General features: G+C 35.9%; 1 protein-coding gene across 1 annotated transcript in view; it reads left to right on the forward strand.

The window, feature by feature from the left end:
* The window catches only part of LOC109836282, a 20561-nt gene extending 1134 nt beyond the window's left edge, over positions 1 to 19427 (forward strand). Inside the window, exons 2-3 of the mRNA XM_020404141.1 lie at positions 323 to 472; positions 19139 to 19427. Coding sequence (XP_020259730.1) covers positions 323 to 472; positions 19139 to 19170 — 182 coding nt within the window. The 3' untranslated portion in view covers positions 19171 to 19427. The remainder of the gene's footprint in view (positions 1 to 322; positions 473 to 19138) is intronic.

Raw genomic sequence — 20223 nt, forward strand, 5'->3', positions numbered from 1 at the left:
CACAGGTGCTGCTTTGATCGATCGCCGACTCTACTGCTTCGATCGGAGACGAAGACGGAAATGAGAGAAATCGAAGAGCATCGCGTCGACGACGAATTCGAACGGAGAGGAAGTAGTAATCCCATCGATCTCGGTTCCTTCGCTGCATCAAGAAGCGATCTCAATTACTAAGCTTCAATTTTTGTTTTCAAGAGAAGCCTTTTGGGGGAGAAGAGGAAATAGAAGGAAGGACTAAGGCTCTGTCAAGAGTGGAACGTTGGGCTTTTTATTTTTTTTTGTTTGGTCCGGGTGACCATTGTTGAGGTCTGTTTCACCTATCCAGGTGGAGGGCAGCGCACAAAGCTGGTTTCACACAACAGATCATCTCCACAATTCAGACTAAACCAATTTCGACAAGTGCTGATCCAATCAACACCGCTGAGTGACAATCTCGCTCAAATTGGAGCTTCATTTCTCAACTCTCAAGAATCAGGTTCATTTTATTTATTTATTTTTGTCTAACTTTATTATATTATAGTATAATTGTCAATATATCAATCTTATACATATTTAAATTGAATTTAGTTTTAGTTCTTTACCGAATGGCTAGTAAACTCGTTCTATCAGAACTAGGAAAAATTAACAAATTTAATGGTAGTAATTATGATATGTGACATAGAAAAATAGGATATGCTCTTATTCATGACAACATTGATGATGTAATCGAAACCACTGCTCCAACCCTTACTGATAAATCAACACCTGAAGAAAAGAAAGGGTTTGAGCAGTGAAAGTCGAAAGACAAAAAGGCGAAAAGCTTTATGCTCATGTTCATGGAAGATAATTTAATCAAAGTTTTTAAAACTTATAAGACTTCCATGGACATGTGGAATACAATAAAAGAAAAATACGACACTACTTCTGAAGTTAACATCCAACTCCTTTTGCATAAGTATAATTCTTGTTGTATGTAAGAGGGAGACAATGTCGTAGAACATATAAATAAAATAATTGTTATGGCTAAGGACTTATCCACTGCTGGGACCGAAATCCCGGAAAGAATGCAAGTGACAATCATTTTGAACAGTCTTCCCCCTTCACTTGCTGTGATTGCCACCACATTAAGAATGAATCTTGTCATTAAGTCTGTCACTGATCTTTCTATGCACCTAGCGATAGAACAAGACTTAATAGCCAGTAGGAAGGAACCAGAACTGAATATGATGCAGCAGGAGCTGAATTATGTCCGTCAGAGGTATAATACTGAAAGCTATAAAAACCCTGGTCCTAGTAAACCACAACCACGAGGATCGAAATCGAGTTCAAGAGAAAAAAGTACCCCGCGGAGCCTGCTACAATTATGAAAAATTCGGGTATTTCAAGCCCAATTACCCACAAAGTGAAAAGCAAGAGAATAAGAGAGGCTATAAGCATCCAGAACAAGGGGGCAAAAGAGAATTCGTCGATGTGGCAGAATGTAATGCTGTGATGACGGATATCAGTGGTTGGTGGATCGACTCCTGTGTGACAAGGCATATCGCAAAGGATAAGAGTGGAGTCGTAGAATTTACCGAGCTAAAGAAAGAAGAACAGAGAATCTATATGAGAAATAATACCTATCTCGATGTAGATGGTATTGGTTCGTATAGATTGGATCTTGGGGATAGCATTCTTGTCCTTAAAGATGTGTTCTATGCGCCAGGAATTCGACGCAATCTGATCTCTGTTCCCAACTTGATGAAGAAAAGACTAGAAGTGAGGCGCTATAATAACATGGTTTCTATAGGTAAGAGTAATAAAGTGTATGCTATGGGAAAATATGTGCCCGAGCATGAATTATGTATTCTTCCAGTAGTTTGTAATAATTCTGATAATAAAATTTTGAATTTGAGCTACTTGTCCTGTTATATTTCTGAGTCTGAATTATGGCATTCTAGATTAGGACATGCTAGTATTTCAAAAATGAAAGAAATTATCAGAATAAACTTGCTTCATGCACTATCTAATGTTCAATTGTCACCATGTGAACATTGTTTAACTGGTAAAATGACTAAAAAACCTTTTATTAGCGGATAGAGAGCCAATGAATTTTTAGGGTTGATACACTCGGATATTTGTGGTCCCTTAAGTATCAAAACTCATAGTAATAAAAAATATTTTATTACTTTTATAGATGATTATTCCAAGTTTGCACATGTCTATCTTATATCCAGAAAATTAGAAGCCTTTGACTGCTTTAAGAGATATAAGATAGAAGTTGAAAACCAACTTGGATTGAAAATCAAAATTTTAAGAACTGATAGAGGTGGGGAATATAACTCTAAAGAACTTGAGAGTTATTGTATTCAGCATGGAATTAAAAGGCATATAACAATGCCGTATACGCCACAACAGAATGATGTTGCTGAAAGAAAAAACAGAATATTACTTAATGTAGTTAGATACATGTTGTCTAATTCTGATCTCTCTAAAAACTTTTGGGAAGAAGCATTGTTAACTGTAAACTACATTTTAAATAGAATTCCCACCAAATCAGTTGTATCTACACCTTATGAATTATGGAATGTGAGGAAACCTAATTTGAGTCATCTCAGGAAGTGGGAATCTGTAGCCCATGTTCCTATTCCATGTCAACTTAGAGATAAGTTGAATTTTAAAACAATAAAGTATAGATTCATAGGATATTCAGAAAAGTCAAAAGGTTATAAGTTCTACAATAAAGAAAAAGGAGTCATTGAAAGCAGAGATGCTACATTTCTAGAGAATCTAGAGGAAGATGAACAAGTTTGAGAGGAAACAAAACCTCTAACTGTAATAGATGATGATTATTACAGTGTTCTCACTAATGACCCTGATATTGTGAATGAACCTAACCTTGAAAATGATGAAATACTTATGAAAAACAATGTGCCTAATCAACCGGTTGTAGGCAACAAAAGGCCAAGAACACAACCTTCATGGATGGATGATTACTATTTGTATTCATGTGAGTCATCATGTTTCTCGGTAGATACAAATATAGAAGAACAAGATCCCTTAACCTTTTCTGATGCGATGAAATCGTATGAATCAGCTTCATGGCTAGAATCTATGAGAGAAGAACTTGATTCCATAGAAAAGAATAGGGTATAGGAGTTATGTGATCTACTAGAAAATAAAAAAGCCATAGGATGCAAATGGGTGCTCAAAAAGAAATATCGTATTGATGGATCTATTGATAAATTCAAAGCACGGTTAGTTGCCAAAGGTTATAACCAGAAGGCAGAAATAGATTTTTAGGAGACGTATTCTCCTGTAGCTAAATTTATATCCATTAGAATTATTTTGACTATTGTTACATAGTTTGATTTGGAGTTATTCCCAATGGATGTTAAAACTGCATTCCTTAACAGAGAGTTGAAGGAAGCAATATATATGCAACAACCTGAAGGTTTTCAGGTGAAAGAACAGGAACATAAAATTTACAAATTAATGAAATCTCTATATGGTTTAAAACAGTCTTCTAGACAATGGTATCTCAAATTTCATGATGCAATTACTAAACTTGGTTTTATTCAAAATAAATTAGATAATTGTGTATATGTCTTGAAAAGTGAGAGCAAGTTTACTATATTATCCTTATATGTGGATGATATATTGCTCGCTGAAAATGATATAGAAATGTTGAATAAAATCAAGGCAGATCTCAGCGAAAAGTTTGAGATAAAAGACATGAAAGATGCATCATATATTCTTGGAATTCAAATAATTCGAGATAGAAAGTCTAGAATGCTAAGTTTAAACCAAGAAAAATATTTAAGATCAGTTCTTAAAAGGTTTAGAATGGAAAATTCTAATCCGACACCAACTCCGTTGGTTATGAGAAAGAGATTATGTAAAGAACAAAGCCCTGGAGAGGGACAGAAGCCATTAGATGTTCCTTATGCTCAAGCAATTGGAAGCTTGATGTATGCAATGTTGTGCACCAGACCTGATATAGCTTATGCTGTGAGTATAGTCAGTAGATATCAAAGTAATCCAGGACCAGCACATTGGGAAGCTGTTAAAAGGATTATGAAATATATCAGAGGTACATTGACTCATAGATTAGTTTATTAAGCTGATTCGCTTGAACTCCTCGGTTATTCTAATGCTGATTTTGGAGGTGATAAAGATGATGAAAAGTCCACTTCGGGATACTTATTCATCTTTGGAAGAGAAGCAGTTTCTTGGAGTAGCAAGAAACAAGGGTGTGTTGCTAGATATACGTAAGACGCTGAATATATAGCTTGCAGTATGACAACTACACATGCTGTCTGGATAAGACGGTTTTTGATTGATCTTGATCTTAATTTGTTAGAAGGACCTATTGATATTTATTGTGATAATCAAGCAGCAATTAGTTTAATCAATAGTGGTGCGAATAGCTCCAAAGGAAAACATATTGAGATCTAGTATCACTATATTCGAGATATTGTATAAAAAGGAGAAGTCAAAGTGACTTATATCCCTACTACAAATATGATTGCTGATCCTTTGACAAAAGGAATACCAGCGAAATCTTTTATCAAACATGTAAGTTTGATGGGACTTAGGAATAAATAAGTCCAAGTAACATTTCATGAATAATGAAATAAGAGTTATTCTCTACGGATAGTGAGAGTAATGGTAAGCAGAAACATCCGATCTCACGGTTAGTGGGAGGCATGTCACTTGGTTAATTTGGTCAAGTGGGAGATGTTAGCTTGACTTGGTCATTGATGACTAAATCAACCACTGTTTCTCTGTTGAGAGAATGGTGGAGAACGTGAATCATGGGTGGTTGAGAGAAAATCTCTCATTGGGGCGGATCTGAGGGGTAGAGATGATGGGTTAAGCCCCTATATAAGGAGGACCATTCTCTTTGAGAAAAGACAACGAAAATCAAAAGAAAACCCACTTACCCATTACCGGAACCCCTCAAAATCTGTTCTTTCTTCTTCTTTGATTTCGATCACCAAGTCCTTCAAAGGTTACAGAGTGATTCTAATTAGATTAATTGCAGGTGGATAATGGTAGTTTTATTAAGTATCGGGGCTAATGGACTTCCATGTCAAGACATTGATTTTCATAATTCCATTGCATTGAAATTGATTTACATCATTTAAAATGTCAACAACAAAACCAAGTATTTTATTTATTTCGCCCTAATACATCAATTAGGTATAGAATGGACATCAAAGAAAGATATTTTTGTCTTGGTTCTAAATTTTATAATATAGAAATTTTCAATCCAAAGATTTTATTTTGATCTGAACACTTGAGAACAGTTATTGTTTGTCTCAAATATTCACATCATTAATTCAACTCACTGTATAGATTGTTCATTTTCCAACTTTTGATGAATGAGCACAATAAGTTCAAAAATGTTGGCTTCCAATTTCTACACATTTAAATGATGTGGATTAATTTTTAGAAAGTGATCTTCAAATGAATTGCCAAATATTGAATTAAAGTAACCAAGTTTATCCATACAGAAATTGATCCATACTCAAGTGTTGCGTGTGTGCGCTCACACACATAACACGTGTATGCAAATAGAGTTGGTTGGTCTGTGTCTGTGTGTACACTGTGTATTATATAGGTTGGACAATAAACTTCTCATAAATTTGAAAAATCAAAATTAATTTCTACCTCTAGAGTCACTAATGACCAATTGTTACTTTATTCCCTTTCTACAATTTCACTTTAGAATTTTGACGGGCTCATATCCTCGTGGAGAGTAGATGATAGAAGAGTGGTAAAACTTCTTTCCTATAATAATGGAAAGTTTGTTATCCACCCCTCCCTCCCTCCCACTCTCCCCCTTCTCTCTGTGCACGCGCGTGCTCATGCGTGTGAGTAGCAGTGTGTCATTATGAGGATGAGAGCAACACGTTATATTGTGCTTTTTATAGTTGGGCGATAGTGGGATATGAGGTTGAGTTGCAAAAGAGTGTGAGTAGTCGAATTCTTGTGTTAGAGCCCTGTTGATGTAGGTCAATCTTGATGCAACATACCAGGTAAATTTCCAAGATCTTCTTTATTATTCGATCTTGTGTTTCTTGAGGTAGTTGATCTTTGGAAAAATTACATCGGGAGTCTCACTTTTAAGAATCCAATTAACAAACACCTCAACTTTTTTGGGCTAACTAAAAAAGCTTTTGGCCCAAGAAACCTTTCAAATGATCCTGACTTTTTTGAGTGTTTCATAATTGCCCTCTCCTTCAATTTCTTCCCTCCTCTTTTCCCTCCTTTTTCCTTATCATTTATCCATGAGCTCATGAACCTTTCTCATCTCTCTCATCTTATTTCATCTTCAACCTCTCTCGTCTCTCTGCTCTCCTCTCATATTCAACATCTCTCATCTCTCTCCTCTCCTCTCTTCTTCAACCTCCCGCTTTTTTCCTCTTTTTTCTTTTGCTCCTTTCATATTAACCATGAATCCATGAACCTCTCTCCCCTCCCTTCTCTATCATCTTCTCTACTTTTTCATTATTTTCTTTTCTCTCCATCTTTTATTTTATTCCTTCTCATTTCTTCCATGAACCCATAAATCTTTCTCATCTTCAAGCTTTTCTTTTCTTCTTTCTAGCCTTCTCTCATCCTACTCCACCATCGTCTTTTTCCTATTGTTGCTTCTCTTTCAATGTCGTCGCCTCTCTTCCACTGCCTCCCTTAATCCTCCTCTACGTACTCCCTCTCTTTCCTCTTATCCTTGATCTACCATTCTCTTCTTCTACGACCTCTTCTCCTCCTTGTCCACCTCTCCTCCTCTCGTCTCTCCTTTCTCTTCTTCAACATCTATCCACCATCTCCTTCGTCCCCTATTATTTCTTAATCACTTCCCTCTTTCCCAACTCTCTTCTTTTTTCGTTGTCTAAGTTGGATACTATTCTTGAAGTTTCTGTTTGTTTATAAATTGAAATTTTGAGGGGACTTTTGAGGCGACTTTTCACTGAGTTATTCTTTATCAAATTGAAGAGTCTTTTGTGTTTAACGTCTTGAGTTTATAGTAATCTTTTGAATGGTATAAATATTTATGTAAGGCAATAACTTATGAACGAGAATGATACCTATGCAATGCAACGTCATAATATCATCCTGCTTATGAGCAAATATAAAATTTTAAATTTTATAGCATTAATATGAAGGAAATAAAAAATGTTACATTTTAATCTATACATAATACATGATATAATCTTATGAATATAGACAAACATTTTATGAAGGGGATTAACAAGTTTTATTAACTAAGTAACTTATCTATGAACAAATATAATAATTTACGAATAAAAATAACATTTCAAAACATACCCTTAAACAAATGAAAAGGTTATAGTTTAATTGATATTGATAACATTTTTATAAACAAAAGTAACGGTTTGACGTAAGTGCCTAAGTGCTTGTCTTTCTATTATTTTTTTGACGTAAGTGCCTAAGTGCTTGTCTTTCTATTATTTTTTAACAGCGATAGGTTCTATCATCATTATTTTTAGGATTCCAAGGTGAATGATGGGATGATGATGCGAAATGATGATAGGGGGTCTGTCGGAATCAGCGATCTAAATCGAATAACGCACCGTTTCGTCAAAAATGATGATTTTCGATAGGAAATTAAATTCAAAACGATTAATGTGACAGATGGATTTTAATAAGATTTGAATCAATAATCATGAACAATTTTAATCTCAAATAATATAACCGTTGTATTCATTATCATTTCGCAAGTTCTAAAATCAATATCAGATCTGTAACAGTCACATGTTCAGTTGCTCTCTACTCACAAGTATAATATCAGCAGTGAATATAAGATAAGAGTTTAGAGATGGTATACTCATGCAATTAACTAACAAAATGAAAATAACAGAAAAATAAGGGGCGAAAGAAAACGAAATCTTCTTCGGTCTGAACAGACTCGACGTGAGAGACCTTTGGAGGTGGTACGACGATAACGGTGAACTGAACGACGATGACGAGGCGGAGGTCCAATGACGACAAGTGCGACGGTGTTGAAAAACGAGGGGGCGTCGGCGAACTGGATGACGACGTGTGCGACGACGTCGAACTGGGCTATAAGTGACAACGGGTCGATGGGTAAACTGGCGATGACAAATGACGTCGACTGAGCGATGACCACGACGTGTGAACTGAAGACGACGATGAAGACGACGACATGACTAGATGACAGCGCAGGCGATGACGTCAAGCGGGAAGATGATAACGGCGGTAGCGTCGTACTGAACAGTGACGCGATCGAGGACGTCGAGATGGTAGATGATGAAAGCGGTGAGGGTGGCCTGTCGGGTCGAGACTGGTGGGTAAGTGTCGGGATGAGGTCGACGATGGTTTTGGGATGCTTGGGAGTGGAGAGTAGGAATTCCGGGGGCTGCTCGGAGTAGGAGCGGTGGTTGGTTTGAGAGAGATGAAGAGAAGTTGGGAGCTGAATTTGGAAATTGTTGACGTAGGGGAGAGAAGAAATTTGATGGCTGTGTATGAGGAGAAAGAAGGTTTGTCGGCTGTTTATGGCAGAGGAGAACAATTTGACATAGGGTTTCACACTCGAGGCATAGGGTTTCACACCCAAGGCTTCACACTAAAATTTAGCTAACAAATATTTCTTCATTCAATAATTCATTTGTCTTTCAATAGTCTCATACAACCTTATTTATAAAGAAAAACTACGTGCACACAACATGCAATAAAAAATAAAAACAAAATAACAATCCCTCAAATCACTCAACTAAATTTTAAAATTCAAAATTTAAAATTCAAAATTCAAATTTTAATATTCAAATTTCAAATTTCAAAATTAAAAAAAAGAAAGAAAGTCAACTAATCAAATATGAAAATTACAATTTCTTGTCCTCATCATTCTCCCCGGGTGGGAGAAAACTCGACTTCGTTGAGTTAGTTGCAAAAACTTATCATCTTCAATATACTCTGTCTGCATCTTAATTTGCCGTCAGTTATTTTTCTGCATCTCAAATCATTAGCTAGATTACATTGTAAATTCACCATCTAAAATATTATCAAAATTCACTGCTGTATGAGTAAATATATAGAAGTGAGGTAAAGTGAAAGAACTCTCAGAAACAATGGATTAGGGGCAGGCTTATATCAGTAGACTACCAATAACATTGTGAATTGTTTAATCAATTAATATTGAGAATATAACTATGACCAAATCGATAATATAAATATTGCCATTAATTATTTTAAGAGTTGGAAAAATTCATAAATATCATGTCAAACATTAAATAGTTATAAAGAAACTGTATTGGACAAATCCAAACCATCTAAAATATCAACATTAACAGTTTTAAAATTATATCCCGACTCCATATCATACATTTTAGTTAACAATGTATTTATTCAAATTAGATCACTGATTCCCTAATATATGACCAATGCAATTCAAAAAATAATGTGAATCGACTCAAATGATTATGGTGAAATGCAGACTCGAACAATGCGAGCAATGACAGATGTAAACTCAACGAAGTGCTTAACATGTATGACGTCCTCTATCAAAGGTAATGATTAGGTGTTCATTCGTTAATATAAATAGCAACTTTCCTATTCTAGCAGTGATAGTTAAGAACATGCAAACAAATGCGTGAAGGAGGAGTGTTTTTATGCACTTAACATGAGAGAAAAAGGAAATAAAAACATTCGTGCTAAAACTTGTATTCCTAATCACTATATTTTTCCAAAATGGATCAGTGTATGTGTGAGTGACTATCGGGACAATGCATGGGGGTTTGACATCTAATATGATAGTTATACACTAGGCTCAATTTGATATTCAATTGAATCGCTTTAGGACCCAAGTCAGGAATGTGTTGGGATCATGTTTGTCCGGGAGGACTTCGTGGGGAACATTAACAACGTTTTCAATCACTGAAGTTAATTCAGAAGGAGTTGGAGTTTTAATTTTAAGAACAACTTCAGGGATAACATCAGTGGACTCCGTGATCAAAGAGGTAGCTTGGGAAATAACCAGAGTGTTGTCATTGCATGAAGCTTCAGTCAACTCCACAATTGTAGGGGTAGTTTCAGAAGACACGGAAATGTATGGTTCTTTAATTTTACTGTCATGGATTTTCTTATCAGAGTTAGATTCTATCAAATCTATGATCTGGTTAATGGTTTCCTCAATAATAGATTTTGAATTCGTTATAGGCGGCTTATTAATTCTAACTCTGAACGGGTTTGTATAGATGGTAGCAACGTGGTTATATCCTTCACAATTATAATACTGAATTATTGAGCTAAGTTTGGAGAAATCTCTCTTTGACTCCTTACCCTTGGGATCGACTCTAGACTGGGAAGAACTAGGGGTTAAATCGACTCGGTGGCTGACTAGAGGTAGCGACACGAGATTGGGAGGAATAAGTTTAAAAATCCTGATTCATATGAGATTGATGGGATTTGACTTCATTTAGATCTTGAACTAAGGCGTAAGCTCTCTCAAGGGTGTTTACTCTTCTAGCAAAGAGTTCGGTTTGGAGGTCACTTCTTAATCCGGCTCTAAACTTTAACAAGAATTTTATTGGTGCCTCTTGCTTAATGGTGTTGCATCGAGTAAATAATTCATCAAATTGAGCAACATACTTTTTTGCAGATTTGGTTCCCTGAGTAAGATGATGCCACTTATCGAGCAATTTATATGATAGAATGATGGCGGGAAGTATTTCGTTTTAAGCTCGTCGACCATTTCTCGCCAAGTTGAAATCGATAATTCACCTCTAATATGTCTTAACATTTCGATGTTGGACCAATATTGGCAGGCGGGTCCGGTAAGTTTCATCGCGACAAACTTGACTTTTCGCGGTTTCGTCAGGGCGCACCAATTGAAGTAGCGATTCATACTCTTCAGTCAGTCCAAAAAAGCTTCTGGATCGAACTTACCATCAAAGGTTGGCGGACCAGGCACATGTTGAGGTGGGGGCCGATGAACGATGTGCCCATGACCTTGACCTTACAGAGACGGAGTTGCAACACGTGCTTTTCCTAGCTTAGCGCCCGTCTCGCTGGTTGCATTTTGGAAGGCCTCGCGGGTAGCTCTGCTCTCTTGGGCTACAATATCAAATCGTGCTGCTAGTTCAGCGAATTTCTTAAGGAGTTCGAATTCTACATGGCCCGACATGTTTGACTCACTAGTTGACTCACTTGACTCTCCTAATCGGTAGGGTAGACCTGTGCGAGTGGGCATGCATTAGCAGCTAAATGAGATGAATGTGTGTACTAACAACTAATGAGATGATTGATTTATCGAATAAAGACTCTAATCGAATATCGCACCATTTCGCCAAAAATGATAACCTTCGGCAGGAAATTAAATTCAAAACGATTAATGTGACAGATGGATTTTAGTAAGATTTGCATTCATGAACAATTCCAATATCAAATAATATAACCGGTGTATTCATTATCATTTCGTAAGTTCTAAAATCAATATCAGATCTACAACAGTTACATGTTCAGTTGTTCTCTACTCACAAGTATAATATCAGCAGTGAATATAAGATAAGAGTTTAGAGATGGTATACTCATGCAATTAACTAACAAAATGAAATTAACAGAAAAATAAAGGGACGAAAGAAAACCAAACATTTGTCGGTCTGAACAGACTCGACGTGAGAGACCTCTGGAGGTGATACGACGATAACGGTGAACTGAACGACGATGACGAGGCGGAGATCCAATGACGACAAGTGCGACGGTATTGAAAAACGAGGTGGGAGTCGGCGAACTGGATGACGACGTGTGCGACAACGTTAAACTGGGCTATCAAGTGGCGACGAGTCGATGGGTGAACTGGCGATGACAAACGACGTTGACTGAGCGATGACCACGACGTGTGAACTAATGACAACGAGGGCGACGATGAAGACGACGACATCGACTAGATGACGGCGCAGGCGATGGCGTCAAGAGGGAAGATGATGACGACGGTGGCATCAAACTGAACAATGACGCGATCGACGACGTCGAGATGGTAGATGATGAAAACGGTAAGGACGCGGGTGGCCTGTCGAATCGAGACTGGTGGTAGGTGTCGGGATGAGGTCGGCGGCGGCGTTGGGATGCTTAGGAGTAGAGAGTAGGAATTCCGGGGGCTGCTCGGAGTAGGAGCGATGACTGGTTGAGAGGGATGAAGAGGAGTTGGGAGCTGAGTTTGGAAATTATAAACGTGGGGGAGAAAAGAAATTTGGCGGCTGTGTATGAGGAGAAAGAAGGTTTGTCGGTTGTTTGTGGCAGAGGAGAACAATTTGGCCTAAGGTTTCACACCCAAGGTTTCACACCAAAATTTAGCTAACAAATATTTCTTCATTCAATAATTCATTTGACCTTTAATAGTCTCATACAACCATATTTATAAAGAAAAACTACGTGCACACAACGTGCAATAAAAATAGAAATAAAACAACAATCCCTCAAATCACTCAACTAAATTTTAAAATTCAAAAAATTCAAAATTCAAAATACAAATTTCAAAATTCAAAATTTAAATTTCAAAAATCAAAAATAAAAGAAAGTCAACTAATCAAATATGGAAATTGACATTTCTTGTCCTCATCAGATGACTTTCAAGCTTTTTGACATAAAAAATATCAGTGATCATTGTACCATGTTACAATTAAAACTTTTTATCATGCTTGGAGAAATGTGTTTCTTTTGTGTCCTTAATATGATATGATTGCATCATATGAACATCAAACTAGATTTCTCAAGTTTGAGTCAAGAGAAACTCTTTTCCTCCTAATTCATAAAGAACATTGAGATTCTCCCAATTCATAAGTAAAATTTTCAAGTTTGAATCAAGAGAAACACCCTATAGTTTTACCTACTTGCACTTATATGTTTGGTTCAAAAGTTGATGTTTTCATTGCCTTGAATCTATTACAACTTTAATCGTTACAATAAACTCAAATGAATAAAAAAAAAATTCGATCTTTTTATAAGATCTCTTTTTACAACGAAAATAAAAGATTACAGCTCTTGTCAAACAGCGCAACAGACGTTTATCACCCGCTGCTTGCATGAGATCTTTGCCTGTGTCGGGGATGTCGATATCCGTGGACCGTCTACGGATCAGATCCGATTGTCAGAAAATTGATAGAGCTCCTACCTCACCAAGGAAATATTCGCTTGAAGCGCTAAAATCGACCAAGCGAAATCAGTAGCTCTTCTCGAGATTAAGACCAAGCCTAATCTCGAGGAACGAACGGACGGGGGAGATATGGGTTCAGATCCTTCGAAAGCCTCCCTCTTTATGCTGAAGTTCACCGGGATCTGAATTGCCTCCGTTGTAAATTCGTGCTCCTTTGACTCATCAATTCGGCAGCACCTCGTCCTCTTGATAATAATCCGTTCCCGCTGAAAGGAGGACCTAGACTTGTATTTATAGGGCTCCGGATGCGGGTATATGGATGAGAATGAGTGATTTGGTTTTATCTTCAGTCAATAATAGCCTAACCACGTTTGTAGATGATATCAAGTCAGTTGGGAACCACTGGAATAGATAAATCCCTAAAAAACCGCACAAAACCGTTGAAAAACGCGTTTTCGGGTCAAAACAGCGCGACGGGCGCTGCTGACCCGCGGGGGGTGCGGGTCAGCGTAACTTGCTTCATAGGCTCGTTAGCTTCTTTACGGTACTTAGAACTGACCGATAAGCGTAAGTTGACTGACGAGTGCATTCGGTCGCTTGGAGTTGATTGACGCGCGCGTGTTGATTGACGCGTGCGAACTGATTGACTCGCGCTGTTGACCGACGTGCACGAGCTGAAAGACGCGCGTGTGTTGACTGACGCGCGCGAACTGGTTGACATGAACCTTCTCGATTCGTCCACTCTTTGCTTTGAGTTGTATTCGGGGACCTATAGGTAATTTTTGACGCCTACATTATATCCCTCAATTGTTTGTGCCAATGCTTATATACCCTAAAATTTTAAAATTTTACTCTTCTATACCCTCATTTTTATTTTGGTAGCACTTAAATACCCTTGAGTTTTTAAAATTAGCACTCAAATTCCGTAAGACTGTGTTTGGTTTGAGATAAAGGGAGAGAAAAGAAAAGAAATGAAAGAAAAAGAGAAAAGAAAGGAAAAGAAAAAGAAATGAAAGGAAAAGGGAAAGGAAAAGAAAAGAAGATTCTTTTTGCTGTTTGATTAGCTAGAAAGTTGTAAAGAAAATCGGGGAAAAAATGATGAAGGAAGTAATTTCTTTTGTTTGGTCTAGTTGTTTGATCTAGCTAGACACGTGACACCTTAGACTTTATCATGTTACATTTGGGGTACAGTGGTAGATCTTCAAGGGTTTTAGTGGAACTAAAGTAATTAGGATGCTTATGTGAAAAATAGTTTTGTGGAAATTAAAATAGCTTAGGGGTTTATTTGTAAAATCCTAAAGTTTAAGGAGATTTTTGAAAGTAATCACATTTTATTGAACTTAACCTACAACTCATTCATTTTTATTACTTTTTACATATGGGGCCCACATAAAATGGAGAATGACTTTTCTAATACAAGTTTAGTGGGGCCTATAGTAACAAAAAGTTAGAGGAAATGAGATTCAGTGAGGTGGTGGCTGATGTCCCTATTTTTGTCTGAGGAGTCAACTGGAGAGCTGCTTCAAGCGACCCGATTCTCTTTTCCTTCACTTTCACTATGTTCTGTTGAAGAATCTAAGAAGGAGAATTGGAGCGATTTTTTCTTCTTGATTTTCTTGTTTTCACTTTTGCTCTTTCTTTAACTCTGCCAGTGCTGTTTGTTAGCACTGTTTGTCCCAAACCAAGATAAAAGAGAAGGGTTGTGTTAGGTAGTCGACAGCCAGCATAAAATATAGTCGGATCCACATGCAAAATGAATCTTATTATATACTTCTTGGGGCTTCCCCACCGCGACACGTTGCATCGATCTACCCTGATGCAATGATAAGTAGGGTGATTTGCTAGGGCGTCCCCTAGAAGCGACGCATTACATCGATGTCACCCCGGTGTAATGACAAGTAAGTAAGAGTGTTCTAAAAATCTACAATCATCTAATAGGATACCTAATAGTATTAGGTATGGACCAGAACGGTCTAAGAGGGAAAATGATAGGAGACTTTTACAAAAAATAGAACTAGATTAGCTACTTGGAATATAGGTACACTTATCGGAAAGACAATGAAATTAGTGGATGTCATGATTAGAAGAAAGATAAATATAATTTATTTATAAAGAACTAAATGGATAGGTGAAAAATCTAGAGAAATTGAAAAGTCCGGATATAAACTTTGGTACACAGGAAAAGAGAAGAATAAGAAAGGAGTGGAAGTTCTTGTAGATAATATAATAAAAGAAAGTGTTGTAGATGTAAGAAGAGTTAGAGATAGAATAATAATAATAAAAGGTATCTTAGGTGTAGAGGTTATTAATATTATTAGTACTTACGTACCCGAGTGTACTAAAAGGAAATTTTGGGATAGATTAGATGAATTGGTACAAGGAATCCCATTTAGAGAGAAATTACTTATAGGAGAGGATCTTAATGGGCATGTTGGTAAGGATAATAACGGATATGAGAGGATACATGAAGGTTTTGTGTATTAAGATAATAACAATATGAGTAAATCAATTCTAGAGTTTGCAATATCATATGATTGGATAATAGCAAATACACTTTTTAGAAAAAGGAATGAACACTTAATAACCTTTAAAAGTGATTTTAATAATAGTCAAATAAACTTTTTTCTTACTAGAATGGTGAATAGGCTAATATGCAAGGTTTGTAAAGTCATATCAGGAGAGAGTTTAAGTACACAACATAGGTTGATAGTTTTAAATATATCTATTAAAAAGTAGAGTAGAAAACTCACGTGAACAAAAGACTAATAACTAAATAGTGAAATTTTAAAGGAGAGAATTTAATACATTTTAAAGATAAGATAATGAAAGAATATATATGGAACATAGATAATGAGACTAATATTATCTGGATAGCATGTCTTCTTGTATTAGGAAAATAGCTAAAAATATGCTAGGAGAAACTAAAGGTTGTAGATTAGACGGTAAGGAGAGTTGTTGGTGGAATGAGAGTGTGTAAAAAGTTATTAGAGAGAAGAAAACTTTATATAAAGAGTGACAAAAGCGTGGTAATAGGAAAAAGTTAGAAAAATATAAACGAGTAAGGAAGGAAGAAAAAAAAAACGGTTAGTAAGAATAAATACAAAGCTTATGAAAATTTTTATAAGAAGTTAGAATCTAAGGAGGGAGGGAAAGATATATTTAATCTTGCTAAGATTAGAGAAAGGAAGAGTAGAGATTTAGGTAATATTAGATGTATTAAAAGTGAGGATCAAAGAGTTCTAGTAACCGACGGGGAAATAAAAGAGAGGTGGAGGGGTTATTTTTATCAATTGTTTAGTGATAATCAAACAAGTGAGCAAAATAGAGATTTTGACGATGTAGTGAATGATAGGAACTATATATATTATCGTAAAATTAGGATTAGTGAGGCTAAAATGCTCTAAAGAAAATAAAAAGTGGACGAGTCGTAGGACCGGACGATATCCCTATTGAAGTTTGGAAATGTCTTGGATTTAGGATGGTTAACTAAACTGTTTAATAAGATTATCGAGACGAAAATAATGCCAGATGAGTGGATGATTAGTATTTTGATACCAATATATAAGAATAAATAGGATATACAAAGTTGTTCAAATTATCAAGGTAAAAAACTCATGAGTCATACAATAAAACTTTAGGAGAGGGTAATTAAACAAAGTCTAAGAAAAGAAACATGTATATCTGAAAATCAATTTGATTTTATGCCTGAGAGATCAACTATGGAACTTATACATATTTTGAGATGGTTGCTGGAGAGATATAGAGAGAAGAGAAAGGATGTATATGATTTTTATTGATCTAGAAAAAGCTTATGATAGGGTACCTAGAGAGGTAATGTGGTGGGTGTTAGAAAAAAATATGTATCTAGTATATATATTGATGTGATTAAATATATGTATGATAGAGTAACAACTGAGGAAGAACTAATGGAGAGACTGAATCATTTCCTATTACCATAGGTTTACACTAATGGTCAGTTTTAAGTTCTTATCTTTTTGCATTAGTTATGGACCAACTTACTAAGCACATTCAGGATGAAATTTTATGGTATATGTTATTTACTGATGATATAGTATTAATTGATGAAACTAGAAGAGACATTATTGCTAAAGTAGAAGATGAAGGTAAGCTCTTGAGTCTAAAGATTTTAGAATTAGTAAAACAAAAACAGAATATATGGAATGCATTTTTAGTAAAAGTAGGAAAGAAAGAGAGCATATGGTACATTACATATTAATGGCCAAGAAATATCTAAAACTAATCATTTTCGCTATTTATGTTCTATCATTAGGCATGATAGTGAGATAGAGAATGATGTTGTGCATCAAATCAAATCGGGATGGTTGAAATAGAGGAGTGCTTTGGGAGTCTTATGTGATCGTAGAATATTAATTAAACTAAAGGGGAAATTCTACAGGATGGTTATAAGACCAACTATGCTGCTTTATGGTTTAGAATGTTGGGCAATTAAAAAATAACATATTCAAAAAATGAGTGTAGCACAAATGAGAATGTTGCGATGGTTTTGTGGGTATATATTAAAAGATAGGATAAGAAATGAATGCATCCGTAATAAATTAGAGATTGCACCTATTGATGATAAAATGAGAGAGAATAGATTAAGATGGTTTGGTCGTGTACAAAGGGGACCCCTTAGTGTACCGATTAGAAAAAGTGATAATATTAGAGTAATGGTGCTAGGAGATCTAGAGGTCGACCTAGAATGATTTGGTCAGAAGCAATTAAGAATGATATAATTAAGAAGAACGTAATGGAGGAAATGACCCGCAATAAAATGGAATGAAAAAATAGGATTCATGTAGTCGACCTCAAACATTTGGGATAAAGGCTTGGTGGTGGGGGTGGGGGTGGTGGTGGTGGTTGTTGTCACTTTTCCTCTTTCTTTCCTCCTAACCAAACACCAAAGCTATTATCTTTTCCACTTTTTTTTTTCTTTTCCTTCATTTCCATCCAAATCAAACAGGGCCTAAAGTTTTTAAAAACTTGAACTTAAATACTCTCTTAAGTGCAAGTTTTAAAAACTTTAGGGTGTTTAAGTGCCAGTTTTAAAAATTTTACGGTATTTAAGTGAGTTTTAAAAACTTTATGGTATATAGGTGCTAGCAAAAACAAGTGAGGATATGTAAGTGCAATTGAAAACTTTAGCGTATTTAAATGCTGCCAAAAACAAATGAGGGTATATAAGTGCAACATAGAGGATATTATAGGGTACTTAAGTTGAATTAAGCCTTGTTTTTATTTTGTGTGGGTGCGTGTTAGCTTTACAACATAGTAACAAACCTATGATGAATTTGCTATGTGACGTATCGTTGTAAAAAGAAATGAAAAAAGTGCATTTAGGGTCATATGTTATTTTAACCCATGGTCACATTTATTCCAAGGTCCTTAGTTTATGATATCTCTGACGTATGATTTTATACATGTATGAATATGAATGTGTGGGTCTATCTCTGTTACCTAGATGTCATATGTAAAACTTTCAGAATTTGCCACTTTGTCGTATTCTAACTGTTTCATACCCAGCCTCGTGGCAAGGTCTCATATGTAAAACTTTCAGAATTTGCCACTTTGTCGTATTCGAACTGTTTCATACCCAGCCTCGTGGCAAGGTCAATGCTTCTTATTTACCTAAATTTACAAGAAATATTTTGTTTATTATTCTTAATGTGTTGGTGGACATTTAATGAGAAATAAATTATCAAGATCAGGACTTGATTAAAACTTCATCTCAGTTTTTTAATATGTCATATTCCTGTTACCTAGAGATGTTGTATGTTAATTTCTTAGATTTTGACACATTGTCGTATTCAAAGTGTTTCATACCAAGGCCCCTGACAAGGTCAATGCTTCTTATCTGCCTAGTGTTTGAAGAAATATTTTGTTTTTTATTTTTAATGAGAAATAAGTCACCAAGGTCAGGGCTTAATTGAAACTTTATCTCAGTATTTTTATATCAGGCAATTTTCTGATGTTGAATAGTCTTTCTATGCTTTTATTTTGACCCATGTGATGTATGTTCAGTTGCAGCATCTCGGGATGAGGAAGAGCAATAACCTGTGAAATATAGATTTCTCATCCTATATGGTTGATTGTGCATGAATGTGAGGATGAGTAGGCCATCTTCGAAATCCTATTGTTCAGTTCTTTTATCATGACAAATTGTGCATTGCCAGCCTTAGGATAATGAATTGCATTTGTTATAGGTAGAAAGGAGATACAAAATTGTTCTCACTTAATCTGCCTTTGTATGTTTCTGTGAATGATTTCTGTGATCACTGTGGTTTTGAACAATTTTATTGGACTCCATAAACACTGTCACAAGTCACAACTATTTAGTAGAATTATTTTAATGTATAAGAATATTGATTGTCCTTGAATACATGGTTCCAGACTGAGGCAACATGCACACATGACCTGAATTAGTCACAACCCACAAGTAGAGATGCAACAATATATAATTTCCGGATATCAGTAAACCTTGATCCATATCTGCACATGTGCACACCCTCTTAAGAGAACAGTCTAGATGCTTTTAGTTGGATCATCCTGCATAGGGAAAGGACCAACTTAGGCTTTTTGTAGGATTATTATGATTAGGATGTTCAGTCCTAGTCCAAAATGATATGAATAGGTCCTAGTCCAAAATGATATGAATAGGATTTATGATATTTGTTTTGTGGACTCAGTAATAAGTTAGCATCATATCTAATTTATGCATAACGTTTTTAAAGAGGAACTTGGAGTATTGGTCAACAGTTGTTTTCTTATGCGTGGTCATGGGTTCAAGATGCTGCGGAGGATACTTTATTTATCAAACATTTGTGCATACCTGAGACTGTGAGAGCCTGTCCATCCCTTGATGAATTAAAACCTTTTTATTGTTAATATAGTGTGGTCATTGAGTGTGCTTTAACCCTAGTTTCATAACCTCACATTTGACAGTAAGATCTTCTTAATGTTGATATGTGCTGCAGAAATGTGTAAGCATGACTTTGGAACTTCTGCTACTAGCTTAGCAGTAAACCAATTTATGTTGCATGGATATTTTCTTGGACTTGTATACTAGGATATTCAGTGCATACCTACTCGATTCTTCTGTAACATGC

Source organism: Asparagus officinalis, chromosome 4, assembly GCF_001876935.1.
Source record: "Asparagus officinalis chromosome 4, Aspof.V1, whole genome shotgun sequence".
Taxonomy (NCBI): Eukaryota; Viridiplantae; Streptophyta; class Magnoliopsida; order Asparagales; family Asparagaceae; genus Asparagus; species Asparagus officinalis.